Here is a 17797-nt window from a genome sequence, read left to right on the forward strand (position 1 = left end):
GTAGCGTCACGTGACGTGCATTAGCCTCCATCCGTAGTCGACTCGACCGATCGCATGCTTGTTTTCCTCCGTAATAAAAGTGCGAGAGTGACCGTCTCTCTCTCTCTCTCTCTCTCTCTCTCGTGTGTGTGTGTGAGTGGATTCAAAAGTGCACCACGCACTTCAACGATTTCGGCGTCGACGGTGATTCGCCGCGCTTCGATTTCTACTAACAGGACACAGGTCCAAAGGGACACACCAGTGAGTTCGACTTTATTCTTCTTACTGTCAAATCCGAGGACGGGAGATTTTCTCGAAAATATCGATATTATTTCTACCAAGATGTATATCGAAAATGTGAATTTGTAATTTTCTTGTCCCAACTTTTCCACCTCTTCTGTTTTTGTCTAACAAATACGAGAAACATGTAAATGTGTTTTGTGAACTTTTTCTCTCTTTTTCGAGTTTTATAAAAATGTATACATGTACTAATAAAAATTGTAAAATATGCGATAGTATGCGAAAAGAAAACCACAAATTGATTACAAGTTGTATGGAACAATTGTATGCGACAATTGTATGGAAAAAGATTGTAAATATTATCAAAGTCAAATTATAACTTAATCAATGCGGCAAGTGCCGCGATTACGCACAAATTTAATTTATTTAATTATGTGTAACTTTCTTATTTCTCGAAAAACGCGTTATATATTTATATCATTGTAAATAATAATAGCACTCGGGCGAAATAAACTCAAATATGTTTCGTTCGATCACTTTCACACGCTCGCTTGGCACTAACCGAACGAAAAGATATCGGAAATGTGACAAACGAGCGGTTGGTCTATAACGCGTGTGTGTCACGGGGTGTGCCTTTAATTCAATTGGGTTAAGGGTGCTTAGGAAGGATTAAGAATAACGCTGACACACGACGTGTTACGGGCGCACAATATGCAACGATCTGATACCCTCTTCGTCCCCTTCCCCACCAAATAGATAAGATTGTTATCGTATTTCAAAGTTCAATTGCTGTATAAAATATATGTTAATTATAAAATAATAAAATTCTTGAAGTGTTACTCGATGATGCGTCACATTTTCTCTGTGTACAAGATAAAATTATATACAGTAAATAAAAAATCTACATAACACATAATAACATTTAGAAAACACACATATAAACAGAAAAAATAAAAAACAAAAATTGCAATATTAATTATATTCTTGAACAAAAGACATACGACATGGTTGTATCAACAAAAATAAACGTTTCAAGAAGAGTTTGCAGTGGCATTTATGTATTTGAGCGACGACTGGTAATAATGGCATCACTACGTGTGTACAGATTTCAAACAGAATTTTATTTTTGGGTTCATCTTTTTTTTATGTCTTGTGTGAGATAAAGAGAAAAAATCATGAAAAAAAAACAGGAAGCAATTTTCGCCGATTGGTTTTCTTTTTTTTGTTTTTTTTTTGTTTTTTTTTGTTTTTCACAATACGCGCATACTCGAACTAGAGACGCGAACGTTCTCTTTCTCACGCGGTCATTTTCGCGGTTCGCGTCTCCGAAGAAAGTCAAATCAAAACGATGAGAGGAAAACAGCAGTCGAAATGACTCGATATTGTATGGCACTGTCGCTTGGCGATTCGTATAATCTTGTCTCTCGCACTCATCGGTACGATCAGCCACATTAATGTCTTTTTTATAAGTGATATGCAAACGAATTGATCCTGTGCGATGCAACGTGCACGACGCACGTGAGACGCATTAAGGACGCGCTGGCGCAGAAAGAAAAACGTCTTTGCGAAGAATTTCGACCGATTGTGCGCCACGATTTTTTTTCATGTGTGTGTGTGTGTGTGCGCGCGCGCGCGCGCGTGTGTGTGTGTATATGTGTGTATGTCGCAGGGACCTTGGATCATGTAATCGAGCAATCATTAATGTGACCAATTATACGCTTAGATACACTTCCAGAAGAATCGTCCTTCAGTCACTCCACGATCGCTCTGGCACTCACGTAAGCGATGTAGCCGAAGTCACATTGTCGTTGTCAATTGTAAACTTCCACAGGAAACACAGTCCTCGCAATCATCACACGACTGATTCGAACCAAATAGAAATAAAATGATGAACGCAGCGCGCTTTCTCGCACCGCGTGAACATGCCGCACCCTCTCCTGAATTCTGAATTGGCTCATCGCGATCTTCGAGAGAGCGAAACTTACGATTTTAAAGAAGCAAGTGAAGACTACAGGATACATCGGAGTCTCGTAAACTGTAATTTTAGATCGTTTTCTTGTTCCTTTGAATAATCTTCGAACACGTGCAAATAAACGCGTCGAGAGATCATCGAACGCTTAAGGCATTAAATTGATTTTGATATCTTTTCAATGAGATCTTTTTCTTGATGAGGCAGATAACGATTTATTTGCACGAATTCAAAAATTAGACGAGGTAGGTATGTGTGTGTGTGTGTGTGTGTGTGTGTGTGTAATTGTATTATTTCGTTACATTTTATTAATTTATACAAACTATAGATTGCATATGAATTTTAAAATCTAATTTTTTCAAATTTAATTCTAAAATTCATATTTTATTATGAAATACGTTGTGGCAAAATTGTTTCGCATCGTCTTCATTCACTTGGCTCTTTAGTTCAAATTTCGGGATTATCTCCGAAATTTCAAAATGGAATGGATCCCGAGCAAATGTTCCGTACAGTTTGAGATCTTGGTGGATCTTGTAATTGGTCACACATTTCGTGCGTAGAATTTTGGCTCTTGTGACTGTTTTACTCGGATTATCTAATTGCAATAAAAAAAAAAAAAATTGTTCCTCATATCTCGACTGCCACGTCGTCGCAAAATGTCTTGCGACTTTTTTGTTTACACGTATTTCGATAAATAACGTTTGTGTTTTTTGTTCTCAACATGGCAGCCGAGATCGATCACAAATGTACGCACGTACTGTCTGACATCTCTCTCTCGTAAGTTTTCTCGAATATACAAAATAAAATTTCTTCTGTAACATCACATTTCTCGAAATAGCGTAATTTCCTCATCTTGGATTGGATCATCCGTCAATTTTTTAGACGGTAAATTTGATGCTATTCCCTTGGCTCGATACCGATCACAGGCGCAACAAAAAAAATACGACATCGAGTTGAGCAAGTGTCGATGATTACGTCCGATCTGCGAGGGTTTACCGAAGATCGGTGTGATTCAAGTGGCCCTCACATCGTGAGAGTAGGCCGTAATTGCTGCTCGTGACTGATAAGAGCCTATTAGCGGTCTCTTATCGCGGCACAAAGTGGCCTTATCCTACCGAGATCGGCGAATCGAGTGTCAGGACGTTACTTGGAGGAGAGGGTGGAGCACAACGAGCGACACAGGCGGACGTTCGTTCACAGCAACTCTCGTCCTCTTTATTTCTTTTCTTTCGCTTCACCCACGCATATATAGGTCGCGCAGAGACACATTTTCTTCCCACGCGTTAATTATAAATTATATTTCGGCACTCTCTCGCGCGCAGCGCACCAGACGTCATCCATGCACGCAGCACTTTTTTTGGTTTTTATTTTATTTTTTTTTTTCTTCTTCTCCCACTTATAATTAGTTCGCCCACTTTTTTCGTCGCGACGGTGGCGATTCTATGGGAATCACCGCAGGGAAACTCGGCGAGGAACATTTTTAACGAGACGATTTCCGTATCTCGACAATTTCGCGGAAGCAAGAGATCCGAGTTACAAAAAAAAAAAAAAAGGAATCGCTCTCGTGTTGTTTTTTTTTTTTTTTTTTTTTTTTTTTACGCCCCTGCGGTGCACTCGTCGTCACCGCCGCGCAGTCAAACGCATCGGACAACAGATTTACACGTTGGGCTCGTGTTTCGCGACTCGATCGTTAAAAAATATTATCGAAAATATTGTCTCGTACGTACAAGGACACCGCAGGCGGGCAACGAATCGCGTATGCCGCCGCGGATCCGCGGGATCACCTGGAAACTCCAAAAAACAGCGATGCTGCAACTGCAAGGCAACTCCGTTTTTTTTATTTTTTTATATTTTTTTTTTTTTGTTTTTTGATCCTCTAACATCTAAGAAAGTCTTCTGTCAAAAATATTTTTTACTTTAAATTAAAAAATACGTGACTGCTTTGATAATTATGTCAAAATACAAAGGCAATCTTTGGCATCGTTTCGTTTTTTTTTTTTCTTTAGATATATTCGATTATAATTTTCGTGTTCCAAAAATACGTTTATGTCAGTGTGCTAGGGTTAAACATTATAGTTTCGTAAGAATATACAGGTCACTTCCAGGGTCACTTTCAATCGATCCCGCAAACCGACCGAGCGGCGCGATCCGATCCGCCCCGCGATACAAAATTTATATTTTACTTTTACACATTTGCTTCGCCTTCCTCTTGTTTTCTCTACACATCTCTCGACGATCCGTTCTTCCCTTCTCGAACGTGACGCCGCGATTCACGACGAATCACGAGCCAACCACATTATCACCGGCATCCTTATCAACTTTATCATCATTCTCAGCATCAACATCAACATCAACATATTAACATCCATATCAGCATCTCATCATCAACATCTTCTCTCCCCGATCCGCTCCTCCACAGTCATCACTTGACGCATCCTTACGTAGTAAACTTACTTCACAGCGCACATCATCACTGATACAGCGTAATGCACACACGACTTTTTTTTTTAAATATTACTAAAATACGCTCTCATCACGTACGTTCGCTCTGCTAAGCATCGCACGCACTCTAGGAGTCTCGACGATGAAAAGGCTAAACAACTAATTAGTTTCGACAAGACAAGTTGTTTTGTCGTGCTAGTATGAGTTTTTTTTTTCCCCCCCCAGGCTGGCTTCGCGTGCCGACGAGAAGTCCCCGTCGTCACGCACCGAGAATTCTCAGCTACAAGGACGTCTCACGTCGCTTCCTCGCGAGATCGTCGCGAGGATGTCGTTACGGCGAAAAAAAAAAAAAAAATTTGAGCTGCAAGAAACGTGCCTGTAGAAACGCGCGAAAGTTTCTCCGATAAACTGCGAATTTTTGCACAGCAGCGAATCGCAGTACGATGATATTTCGCGTGTCAAAAACTACAACGCATCTTCTATTAAAAATTTTTCTATGGCGCGAGACATGAGCGTCGATCACTTGGAGCTTTCTTTGGCATGCACAATTTTTTTTTTGGAATACACGATTATCTAGATTCCGAATCTAGAATCTTTCTTATAGGAGATCTGCTAAAAGGAGTGTAAGGCCTTTGGTTTTAGGATTAAGAGAAACACATGAAATCTACGTGATAGAGTAAGATTTATCCGTCCGACGAGGACGCGTCGATACTCGTTACGAAGCCAACCTGACGAAGCACGGTACTCGCGAACAAAATTTTTTTTCATCTGGCGACGATCCCGACGTGTGCGTTTCAAAACTCGATCAGATTGTCGAGGTAGACGAAAAGGAAAAGAGTGCCGATCGTACGATATGCTGGATCAAGATCGTCTGCCAGAGTCTTGTTCCTGAGATCGACGAGAGGATCGCGTGAGATATCGCGAGAACCGTGCTCCCTTCAGGACAGAACGTCGATCCCTCGCACACGAGAGTACCTCTCCGAAAATCACAGTCACATATATATCTATTATTTCTTCTTTTTTGTATTTTTATATTCTTTTTTTAATTCTGTGTATCTCCTTGCTTCGTCTCCTCCTCCACTTTCTCTCCCTCTCTCTCACTCACTCATTTATTCATTCACTCATTCTCACATTCTCTCTCTTTTTCTCTTTCTTGCATTGCGAACGTTTTGTTTATCCGTTCGCAAACAATTTCGCGCTTTTACTCTTATACACCTGGTTTTCTCTTTCTTTTCTTTTTCCAATAATCCTAGCGACGTAATTCGCCGCGATTTCGTGATGGCACCAAAATGATCTCTTTAAAACCAAAAAGTTTTCGACGAAGTGCATAAATATAAGATTAATAAGTGCAAAAATATCAGATTAATATCATAATTATGTGTATATGTGTGACGATAGTTTGAATTCAATAAACTTTTTTCGGAGAAACAACAATCGTGACAATTTGTTTCTCATAAATATTTAATACAAAACAAATATTTCCTGACATTTTCTTATTATTCGGAAAATTATATAACTCACATATAAATTTCATAACATAGAACATTAATTAATTTAATCTTTTTAGCATAAATTGTATGTATAAATCAAATATAAAATAATAAAAAATAGCAACTTACAAAATCATAAGATTTTTGTTAATATAAATGACTTCTTGATAATAAAATCTTTAATAAATCATCGATCAACAATCAATACTAACCTTTTGTAAGTACATATATATATACATATGTGTGTATACATATATGTTTACAAAATGTTTTATCGATAGCATGACGCGCTTTTGTCGCGAATAAGTATTTGCTTGTATTACACAAAATTGCTGATATTATTTATCAGTTGACAAAATTGATCGCATTAAGCAAAATTAAAGAAGTGCGATTAATTCTATTTTACTAATCGCGGTTAATTCTCAACAACTCAGAGATTGATAATTTTATTATATTAGTATAATCTATACACGTATTTAAGATGTTGTTTACTTATGTTTGATCGCTTACTTCATTTCCAATTCAAAGAGGTGGGTGAAATAGACCTAACTAATTTTCAGTTGCAAGTTTACTGCTTAAGAACGCTAATATATTTGTAAAAGAGTACATTTGTAAAAGTTTGATCGATTTCAGCACCAAAATCGGAAATTGCGTTGCGAATTCCGACGATTCGTCACGTATAGAAATAGAAAAAATTCGATTTCGAATGAGAAGAGCAGGTGAGCCATCGAGTTTCTTGCAAGATATGAAAAGACGCGCACCGCTGTCCTCTCCGTCATGGCACTTTCAACTTTCGATCTCACTCTTCATTCTCTCTGTCTCTATTTCTTTCATTCTTTCTTACTCTCTCTCTCTCTCTCTTTCTCTCCTTTTCTTGCTTTCTCGCTATCACCTGTCATATCACCTAATCTCTGCTATGTGGAATGTAAAAACAAAAATACTCGTGCCTCTTCACCGAGACCATCGCAGTCGAGGGACATCAAACGCTACTTACACTAACCGCCGTCGTTGATAATCACGCTTAAAACGAGTTATCAAAATGATTTCTTGTAATTTCGACGTGTGGGGGGAAAGGGGGCATCGCGTTTGGACAACAGAGTAATTGATTCTTTCGCAACAAAAGTGTAAAAAAATAACAAAAAAAAATAATTAATACTAAGAGAAGGTAGCTGTAAACTGAGTAGAAAAAAAGTAAGATCAATAAAAAGCGAGTTGTCAGTCCACCAATTACTTGATTAATTCTAGGTACTTCTTCAGTGTCTTTACTGAGAGATAGAAGAATCTGAAAATATTCAAAATATCTATTTTTTTGTTGTTGTTTCTATGTTAGTCTTCACAAATTGAATAAAAAGTAGTTGCAGTGCATCAACAACTGCGCTCGATTCTTACGGATCTTACTTCTTACCTTTTAAAATAATTTGATTAATGGTAGCCATGCATACACACAAATTACTTAATTAACGATTGAATTTACACGTACACGAGTCGCTTTGATAAATTTGGTTTTTTTTTTTGATAAATTTGTGTAGTTTCGTTGATTTGATACTAATTTACCCTGTTACTAATTTACTATGTTATGTTCCTCATTAACATTTGTTTAAAAAAAAACCAAAAAAAACGTACTCGATAGATGTTAAAAATTTTTTTTCGACCGTATTTGAAAACGAAAAATAGCGTATTATCATAAAATACGTAAGACAATCCTCGCGAATAAATATTGCCACAAGATCAAAACATTCTCTTATCCTGTCTTCGCGTGTAGTTTCACCTTGTAATTTGTGGAACCTTTGTAGTATTAGAAAAATAGCTTGGTCTTCTCTCAGAGAAGTTTTAATTACATTCATCTATATATCTTACATTTATATTAAATATTTGATATTTATCTCGATAGATAAAACTGAGTTTCATCCTCGACAAGATAATTGCTCTTTATACTTGCTTATTTATAAAAATTTAGTAATGCTACGCTCTACCGAAGATGTGCATCGTTATCAACTACTATCATATCGCTGCTGTATCTATAGATATACACGCTAAAAGTCAAAGTGACATATGTATCTCTTAAACAAATAATGCAAGTAAAAACATTTATCCTTCTGCGATTTGTTCGTACGGTAAGTAGGTATCTAAAATATTTCTTCACGTAACAACTCAGAAAATATCGTGGCAACATTTATGCGAGATGGCATTAAAAAATGTCATAAGATTCGAACTATAAATGTAAATAAAAATCGTTTAAAAAACATTTTCCGCGGTTTTGCGATCGATTTTATGAACGCAATTAAGAAATGCAAGCACGAGTATAATACAACGTAATCGTGCCACATTTGTTTGATGACCTCGTTCACTGGAAATGCCAATGAAATTTCTGATAACGCGTCTCCGATTGTCAAAACAAGATTGCCCCGCGTTTATCGAGTTTTTTGTGAAGCTTTAGTGACTCGAGAAAAGAGATTACATCACTCTTTCTCTCGCATTTCGATAAGAGACAGATATATAAGTTTGATTGTAAGACGGTATGCGTAACAAATAATTTATCTAAAAAAAAAAAAACAAAAATTCAAATTACGAAAAAGGAACCGACGTTTTCATTGGCAAAATATTTGGAATGCATGGCACTACCACAAAACGCGTTTCTCGACGACGACGTGACGTAACTCCATATCGCGTTATTATTGCAAGTAAAGCATCGAAAACATTCGCGATTTAGAGAAGATCCCGCAAGGAGACTTCGCGACTTCGTTTAACGGCTCGCGATCGGCACGGACTGCTCGTCATCAAGGACGCAGTTCAAGCGGAGGTAGAGATACGGGGGGTACTTGGGACAGCCCGGTCGAACGTGGAGAAGCTCACGCAAAATCGGAAAATTCGCGCGGTTTCGTCGCGACCGATTTAACATTAATTAAAATCCCGTTTTTCCGAAGAAAAAAATACTTACTGGGCGCGCCACTTCTCTCCAGACTACGACACTAGGCTATGTCACTCGTATACCCGTCAAACAAACTTCGGTTCCTTTAGACACGATCACGGTATCTTCTCAAAGTTCCGGAAATGCGCGAAGACAAATTCTCCTCATCGTGTCAAAAAAGATAAACGATGAGCGTCTCTGACGCGCTAGCATCCGGCCAAGGAAGACGATCTCATCCAGAGCACAGACCTCGAGTGATCCAGACATCTCACGAATAGGGAAGGAAGAAACGAGAGCTTTAAAAAATGTCTGAACAAGCTGTGCAGCGTTGTTCCAAATGGCAGTGCGAGAAGCTCCTCGTCGTGTGGGCGCCACTACCGTGCGAATACCGTGATCGCGCCAAGTATCCGAAGACTGACTACTTTGTAGAATAGATGCATACGTAATATCAACAGGGTGTGTAAAAGGATAGGAAGGAGAGTGTGTTTGAAGAAGAATTCTTCGAGAGGAAAATTTGGTTTTTTTGAGCATCATTCGGAATCATTTGCTCCTATGGACATTCAGACCGGATGAGGACTTCGGTACAACTTAAATCATTTGTGCCAGCAAAATATTAACTTTAATGATATAGCAACAGACATTCACATACGGAGGGTAAGTAACGTACACAGCTCATCCTACTACACAACAGATACACGCGGATTCTCGCGCAGCACGATCGGGCCAGGGATCATTCATTTAAGTTCGGTAAAATTTTTTTTTTTTTTTTTTTTTTTTCCCCGATCTTACGAGCTCAGTCTCTCTTTCTCTCTCTCGCTCATTCATGCTTCATTTCGCTTGCATGGGAAAGTTTCTACTGCTCTTTCATACGCGCAGAAATTCGATGATTCTCTCTAAAGCATCAATAGCTATAAATCGCGATTCACATCGTTGAGAAGCTCGACGTGAGCTTTGCAACGAGTCAACGAGTCATCGGAAATAAAACTCTCTTATTTGACACACATACACACATTTTATTAAATCTTTCATACATTCTATCTCTATCACACTTCTCTCTATCATACTATCACTATCATTTTATTTTCAAAATTTCTCCCTGAGTCTCTCGTTCTCGCGCTCTCCCTCAGTCACACACTTATTCTCCTTTCAACTACTCTTGGTGTTTCTGTCGTGCTATGGCGCTTCATTCTCTCTCTCGCATCTTCTTCCGCACATAAATCTTTCATTGAGAACTTCATTGTCCCTCCTCAACGTTTTGGGGATTTAATCTCAGTCATTCGGGTAGAAGCCGCAGGCTCATTTTGTACCAGGCATAACCCGTATCATCTTGGCAGGCAGACTTCTCGCTTTGACCTTGATTCATTCATCGGCAACATCCACTTGCATTCTTCCTTATCATCCGTTGTCAGCATCCGGCAGACAGGTACTTAAAAATCTTTTTTTTTGTTCTCTCTGTCTCGCGCGCGCGCTCTTTCGCACTTTCTCTCTCTCTCTCTCTTTCTCTCTCTTTCTTTCTCTCTCTCTCTCTCTCTCTCTCCCTTTCTCTCTCTCTCTCACACTCTCTCTTTCATTCTCGCTTTCTTTCGCTCTCGCTTTCTCGCTAAAATCCCTTTCTCTGGGATCATATAGGCTGCGCTCGACGTCGATATTATAATCGATAAAATACCGTCGCCAGATAAGGACACGTGCAGACTCATCACTCCATCATCTCGTCATCATCGCTTCGGAACTCACGCACATCCATCAACTCGCATCCGCACCATCCAATCTTGTTGTTTTTGTATTGTGTTTGATAGCTTTCTAGTCAAATCAAATTGCACGACAGTACAACCGTGGGGTGATCTGTAAACAACAAAAGCGAGCCAAGTATCAGTCACCGTCGCTCATCGGTGCTCTTTCTTTTATTTTTGGGGAGGGGGGCTTCGGGCAGGTGTTATCCGAATCGTGTACGTAGAAAGTCCGAAGAAGACGAAAAAATAATGCTACGACGAAAGATAACGGGAATTCCTATCGGCATTGAAGCGATTCCTCAATGCCCTTGAGTACGCTCACGAAATTTTTTTTCTCTCTCTTCCGCCCTCCTCCTTCTCTTTCCTCTCTACAGTCCTATCTCCTAACTACTTCCTATTCGCAACAAAAAGCTCACCGTTAAACTTTGTAATACTTTGAACTATATACGCAATATTGGTAATCTAATGTGTATGACAAAGGCGGAGCGCGGAACGAAACGTGTGAACGAAAATAACGAAGTTGAACCTCGTCACTATGGCACTCGAATGAACAAACTGAGGTATGAATTGGCGTAAAATAAAATCAAAATCGCGCTCCAAATAGGCACAATGCTTGATAGAAAATATAATAAAAGTACAGAGTACTCACCAACTAGACGTTGCGTTAGCTTGAGCGGTCGACTTGAGCTTTCGAATTTCCTTTGCAGCCCAGCTTGCAAGTTGTTTAGTTTTGTGAGTGCGGGACTTCCTGCCTTTAGCCAGCAAGTCGTTGAGCGGCTCGGTTTCCACCATAGGCAACAGTTTGACTCCGAATACCATAACGAGATCGCCTAAGAGACCCAACGCAGCCGACACGTTGCCTTCAGAATGCTCGCGGTCTTGCGCTATCGATGTAATAAATTGTATGATAAACGGCACGTGAGGCTCGATAAGACCAATGGCGGCATCCGGACCGTTATTCCCATCTCCGCGGAGACCTTGAACTATGCCTGTGTAAGCTTCGAGTACACCTTCGCGTAGTTCGTTCAAGTAATCGATCATATCGTAGTCAGTCCTGTCGACGTTAGCCTGGGACGCCTGAATAAGTGTCTGTAATACGACTTCGAGATATTTCTTAAATTCCGGCCCAATGCTCATAGCGATATCACCAAAGGCCGAAAAGATTTGCGGCTTGACCGAACGATGAACTGCGTTGTTACCCAAATTCTCGAGCAACAACGTCATGATTTCGTCACAGTAGGGTAACATCTCACTCTTGAGCGCTCGACAGATATCACCGGTAAGGCCAACTGCTGCACAACAGACCTGATATTCGGCATGATTCTTCAGACCAAGACAAAGATATGGCTTAAACGCTTCCATGTATTTTAAAAAGCCTTCTCCTAAAACTTCGACAAGGGTCGAGACGGCCATAAGCGCATCTTCCTGCACACCGCCCGATTTACAAGAATTCGAACTAAACATGGCCAGAAGAGCAGTCATTATTACGTCTGATATTCGCGGAGCATCTTCTGTTGTCACCTTACGCAATACGGACTGCAGTGTGGCACAGAGTAACGATTGTAGATCATTGTACTGGGCACGATCGATGTGGCTCTGTATGTGAGACTCCATTTGTAACACCTGTTGCAAGCGGTCGAGTATCACCATCGTGGTTTTTTGCACGGTCACGTAACAGTCACGCGGTGAATTCTTCACCAATTCCATCAGAGCCTCGTAAGCAGCGGATCTCAGATTCGCTTGTGCGCCATCCGGCCGATCTGTAGTTTCTAGGAGTCGTTGAACGATAAAATCAAAGTACTGTGACATACAATATGTTTCTGGCTGATTACCATCTTCGCCTGCCTCCGCAGATTCATAACTTGCCTCTGCTAGTCCCGTAAACGCCCAACATACATTAGCAGCAACACGAGGTTCTGCTTTTAAGCCGTTCACCAAAGATTCCAAAAGTGGTTTCAAGTAGGTTTCATTGATCGCGGCGTCTGGGATCATCTCGCATATACGGCCAAATGTCCATGCAGCAGTGTCACGTACAACAACGCTACTGTCGTACATTAGTTCGATTAAAGTGGGCATGGCTTGCTCTACCAGCGGTTTCAATGTGGCGGGTTCCAGACCACCCAGTATCGAACCAAACGCCATTAGCGCCGCATCTCTATATCTCCAGTCACTGTTTTTTATATTTTCATTGACGAAAGGAAGAACGTATGGAACAATGGCTTCTTCGCAGCAAGAGGATAACAACATTAAACATACTCCAGCAGCTTTCGATGGGTTCCAATCATCCTCATCGTCGTATTCTTCTTGTTTCGTCAGTTTTTTCATTAAAACTGGTACCAAATATTGCAAAGCTCCTTTAGCATAATGTCGGGATACTTTTGCTGGAACACGACCTCCTTCCGATGCTTCTCCTTCTTCCATCGACAAATCAACTTCCTCATCAGATACGTTCGACCAAAATTCAATTCCCTGAAGTGCTACTTCATCAATATCGGATTTCATGGCCTCTAAAGTAATCTGTAATAAAAATTTTGTAACGACTTTTATATATAAAATAACTATCAATGTCATTTATATAAGCGTGAGAGCATAAGTCGTGTACGTTAATGATACATCTTGAAATTTTTATTAAATGTACTTACAGGAAACAGTGCTGGAGCCATATATGGTTCCATGTATTGATAATATAATGACATTATTTTTACAAGACATTGCAGTGCAGCTACTCTGATTTGGGTGTTGCTTGACTGAGTGGCTTCGCATACTACTTCCATTATGAAATTTCGTTCTGACTGTATATACAAAATTAAAATATTACTCTCTATAAATCTCTCATCAAACAGATTGTAATCGTCAATAACACATCAAACACCAACCTCCTTTTCGAAATTTCCTTTGGTGAATTCCAGAGAATTGTACAAGGCGCTTGTAGCCGCCAATCGAACATGATTTGAGGTACTCGAACCCTTCATACCGTGAATGATAGCTGTAAGAATTTCGTTTGATTGTTGGACCAGAACTTCACTTTCAATTTCCTGACAGATATATCCAATGGACTCCAAAGTTGCTTCTTTCATCATTTCGGTACTGGACGTGTTGACAATATTATTGACTAATAATGGAATTAATTCGGTCCACTGATCCACGGGTAATTCGGCAACAGCAATGTAAGCAACACATTGTGCTGCCGAACTTGGCCTATTATTTTCTGTTCCCAATGCTCCTAAAATCTGCAACAGTATAAATACTCCATTTCGTGTCCGTATAAAGAAACCTACATAACATATATTTGGCACAAGATTTTTTATACATGATTTATCAGTTTTTAAAATAATTTAGTTTTCGCAAGGGGAAGCAGAAGATTGCGCAAAGGAATGATGTAAATTTGTTTTTTCTTTCACGATACACAGAAATATATAAAATATGTCAAAATTACTTATTAAGTATGACGGATATTCATTTTTAAATATAAGCAATTCTTTCACCACACTTAAGAGGCTGTGCTTCTTACAGCCTTTATTTACCCAAATGTGGCGAGCACATCTTCTAAGATGTTTCAAAAATATTCTTTTCTCTCCTCTTAAACATTTTTTATATTACAATATAAGAACATTCCAAAATATTCTTCAAACTTTTACATTTATATTACACTGCGTGTGATTCTTACATTTTTCTTAATATAGTTCCTAGTTTCAGGAGGGATGGTGAGCCATCGTTGCTGGTACTGGTACTTTAGTTCAGGATCTTTGGAGGTAAGTTGATTTTTGAACTGTAGACCTGCTGCCATGCGAGCAATGTGACTCGCACTGACGGTGAATAATACAGCGCTAAGTCTTTGCAAGAATTCAGGCTAAAATTAAAAATCAAGTGTCACAATAAGCATTTAACTTCTTCATTTGCCGATGTAAAGTTTATTGTTGCGTTTTCACTCACAAGATTGCTGTCAGCTGCCTGCTGCAGAAAAGTTTGCGCCGGAACGAGCTCATTTTTATCTGCAAACGCGACAAAGTGTAATGTTACTTTGCTAGTCCAAAAAAAAAAAAAAAGAAAAAAAAAAGAAGAAAAAAAGAGTCGGAATTATAGGTTAGACGGGCGCAAAACGCTTCGCAATGCATGCCGCGAACAGCGACGTGCACAGATGCAACCGTCATAGAAGACAATACTTTTCCGGCGACGGAACAAAGCGCTTAGCAACAGCACGATGGAGCGCGATATCGTGCGTAATAATATGCGAAATGGCTCGCGTTATCGTTCGCGAGTCAACGACTGCGAAACGTATTTTTCAAATAATCGCAGAAACAACGAAAATTCGCAGGGCGCGATTGGCGGCGTCCGAGCAGCACATTGCGACTGAGAGAATTTTTGTCAGAGCGAAAACGATGCACGCGCACGCGAGTTTTCGCGACGTCATCCTCGCGGAGTCGGTTTATCAAAATCGCGCTCGGATGTTGGCGTTTCCCCCGATCGGCGAGATTGCGAGATGCTCGATCAGATGAGATCCATTTCGCGCGCGGTTTTACTACGTTGTACGTGACACCAACGTTGCGTGGCTCCAATGCTCACCAGACGAGATCGTCCTCTCGAGGACTTGGATCAGTTGCAACGTCGTCGGATCCATCTGCATGGCTAACGGAGATCAGTTTTACGTTTGGCGTGATCAACACGAGTTTGGTCGTCGGCGATTCGACGAGATTTTACGCCTGTTCCTTAATACGAATGTTCTCGTCGCGACCGGCGGATATCCACATGTAGCCACCACCGACTTAACCAGACTTAACTGCCTTCGACGTTCCCCCTTCTCCTGTCGTCTACTTCCTGTGTGGACACGGCCGACCTCCTCCTTCTCTCTCTCTCTCTTATCCACGAAATTCGGATCGCGATTTATCGTCTTCTCTCGCTTTCTCACGCTCGTTTCCTTCGCACACAATACGCGGCGCAGTTATATTTCGCAGCCTTTTGATATTCTCGCGCCCGTTGCGCGCACAAATTTGCGAATACACGGAAATGAAAACGTTAATCAATCGCCGTCAATAGATACAAAAAATCGTCAAGACGAGCGTTCTTACGAGCGAACTTACTTAACGGCAGTTTCTCCGAGACGTGATTGTGTTGTGTTTCCCCGAGTGAGAACTATTTTCTCGTCGCGCACGACAAACCGACTACGCATGCGCGGTTATTTATTTACGCGCGCGCCATCTGGTATCATTGCGAGGCAAACGCGCATTGGCCACACACGTTGCGCGTACGATTGACCGTTACTATGGTGGACATTTCAATTTGAAGTATTTCGCACTCAACACACACACACGTTCGAAACAACGTAAAAGAGAGAAATCATTGGATTATTTGAAATTTCTTAAAGCCAAGTCGATAGTAGAAATCGATCCGAGATCCCGGACAAAAAGAAAATTGACCAATCACGTTAGCTTCGCGCAGATACAATGTTTGTTAGATGTCTAATGAATGTTCGTAACGTTTAATAACATTTGATAGAAGTTTGTATAGAATATTTGTGTGGGCTGAATTGTTCAAAATGTCATTGATCAATTCTCTCATTTCTCTCATTGATCTCTATACATATGTACGTAACACCACGTATGTGTTGTAAACTAATTACTACAGAAATCAATATATATTGACGTCACTACCCACACACAGAACAAAAATCTACAGAAATCTCATTAGATATCGCATATGAAGCTGCAGACGTTTCATGACATTTTTGTTCTGTATGTTTGTTATGTATGTAAGAAACAAAAAATAAAATAAAATTGTAACATATTAAAACTTTTATTATATTGTCACAATTTTATTTATATTTTTTCAAATAACTTTCTTGACATATACATTAATCGATGAATGAACTCTTATTTTTTGATGGCGAAAGCTTTTATAAATAAAATGTATTATGTAGATATAAAAAATCTCTTTTTTGTTTTTCTTTACAACAAAGCGACAAAAAAGTTACACGGAATATGTAGGTGTTGGTACATTAAAAAACATGTGTGTACTATATATAAAATATAATTTATGTTTTTTGACTTCCGGTTTTTTTTTTTTTTATTTATTTAGAACGGCTCGGACTTTTTGGCGCGATTGGTCGAAGCGAAAATTGTTACATACGAGCAAAAGACGGCGCGGGAGAAAAGGAAGATTCGAAGGAAAGGAGTTTGTAAAACAATTTGTCAACCAGTCGTTTTAGTAGATTTAATGAAACGATATACAGAATACATTTGCTTTCGTAATGCATTGCAACGCATTCTCGCGTGCCTTACCATCTATATCACATGTCAATTTTTTATTTATAAAATATAATCGTTACAATTTTTTTTTGTTCTCACATCTTGCCTTTAAATTGCCTCTTCGTTATATATATCGAAAGTACATATTTATATATATATATATATATTTATGTGTATATATATAGATTTATTTATGTATATATATAATATATATATATTTATTTTTATTTATATATCTGTGTGTATTTATATATTTATATATTTATATATTTATTTGTATTTATATATATATATATATGTATATATTATTTCAAGCGAGAGGAAACTGTGTTGTGGCTCGGCACAGAGAGAGAGAGAGAGAGAGAGAGAGAAAAAAAAAAGAAAGAGAGAGAGAAAGGGAGAGAAAATTAACAACGAATCAGGCCGGAAAGGTTTCATGAGTGCGCGCGCGTGTGTATAAATATACGTATATATCATATGTGTTAATATTTAATAATAATATTACACAGAGTGTGAGACACATATTCACGTGATGTTACGTTGTGCATCGTTTCCACGATCGACGAATGAGAAGAAGTATCGGCGATCGAGTTATTATTCTTTTGCGATTATTTTATTGTCGGCCGCTCAAGTTACATTTTCTCTCTTTCTTTCTCATTTTTGTCTCTCGCGCAATCGCGATTGTGTAATTACAATAAGCAGGATTACACGCGATTTTTGCGATACAATTAATTTGTCACTTCTCAACTCGTACGGTCGTCGATACGATTTTTGTCGTTTCCTTTGACTATTCTTTC

The 17797-nt window shown here is 39.3% G+C and overlaps 1 protein-coding gene across 4 annotated transcripts; it reads right to left on the reverse strand.

Annotated features, from left to right (window-relative positions):
- Positions 1–123: 123 nt before the first annotated feature.
- On the reverse strand, positions 124–15843 carry LOC109852653 (importin subunit beta-1). 4 transcript variants are annotated; one of them, XM_020424008.1, is made up of 7 exons: positions 15322–15843; positions 14692–14750; positions 14426–14608; positions 13635–13988; positions 13401–13550; positions 11408–13275; positions 124–208 (listed from the first exon to the last, which is right to left on the reverse strand). In XM_020424008.1, the coding sequence occupies exons 1-7, from the start codon at positions 15380–15382 to the stop codon at positions 163–165; spliced, it is 2721 nt and encodes a 906-aa protein (XP_020279597.1). In that variant the 5' UTR covers positions 15383–15843; the 3' UTR covers positions 124–162. The 4 variants fall into 4 exon arrangements, with proteins under 4 accessions (XP_020279597.1, XP_020279599.1, XP_020279600.1 ...); XM_020424010.1 differs by having other exon boundaries at positions 131–205; XM_020424011.1 differs by lacking the exon at positions 124–208 and adding an exon at positions 217–386.
- Positions 15844–17797: the final 1954 nt, after the last annotated feature.

Source organism: Pseudomyrmex gracilis, unplaced genomic scaffold, assembly GCF_002006095.1.
Source record: "Pseudomyrmex gracilis isolate BER0280 unplaced genomic scaffold, ASM200609v1 scaffold_32, whole genome shotgun sequence".
NCBI classification, from domain to species: Eukaryota; Metazoa; Arthropoda; class Insecta; order Hymenoptera; family Formicidae; genus Pseudomyrmex; species Pseudomyrmex gracilis.

Bases quoted from the DNA above. Each gene is read 5' to 3' on its own strand.
- LOC109852653 (XM_020424008.1), bottom strand. From the start codon at position 15,382: ATGCAGATGGATCCGACGACGTTGCAACTGATCCAAGTCCTCGAGAGG. The intron at 14,751-15,321 runs GTGAGCATTGGA...TCGCGTTTGCAG, and splicing joins CGAGAGGACGATCTCGTCTG to ATAAAAATGAGCTCGTTCCG. The intron at 209-11,407 runs GTGAGTACTCTG...GTGTCCTGTTAG, and splicing joins GCTAACGCAACGTCTAGTTG to TAGAAATCGAAGCGCGGCGA.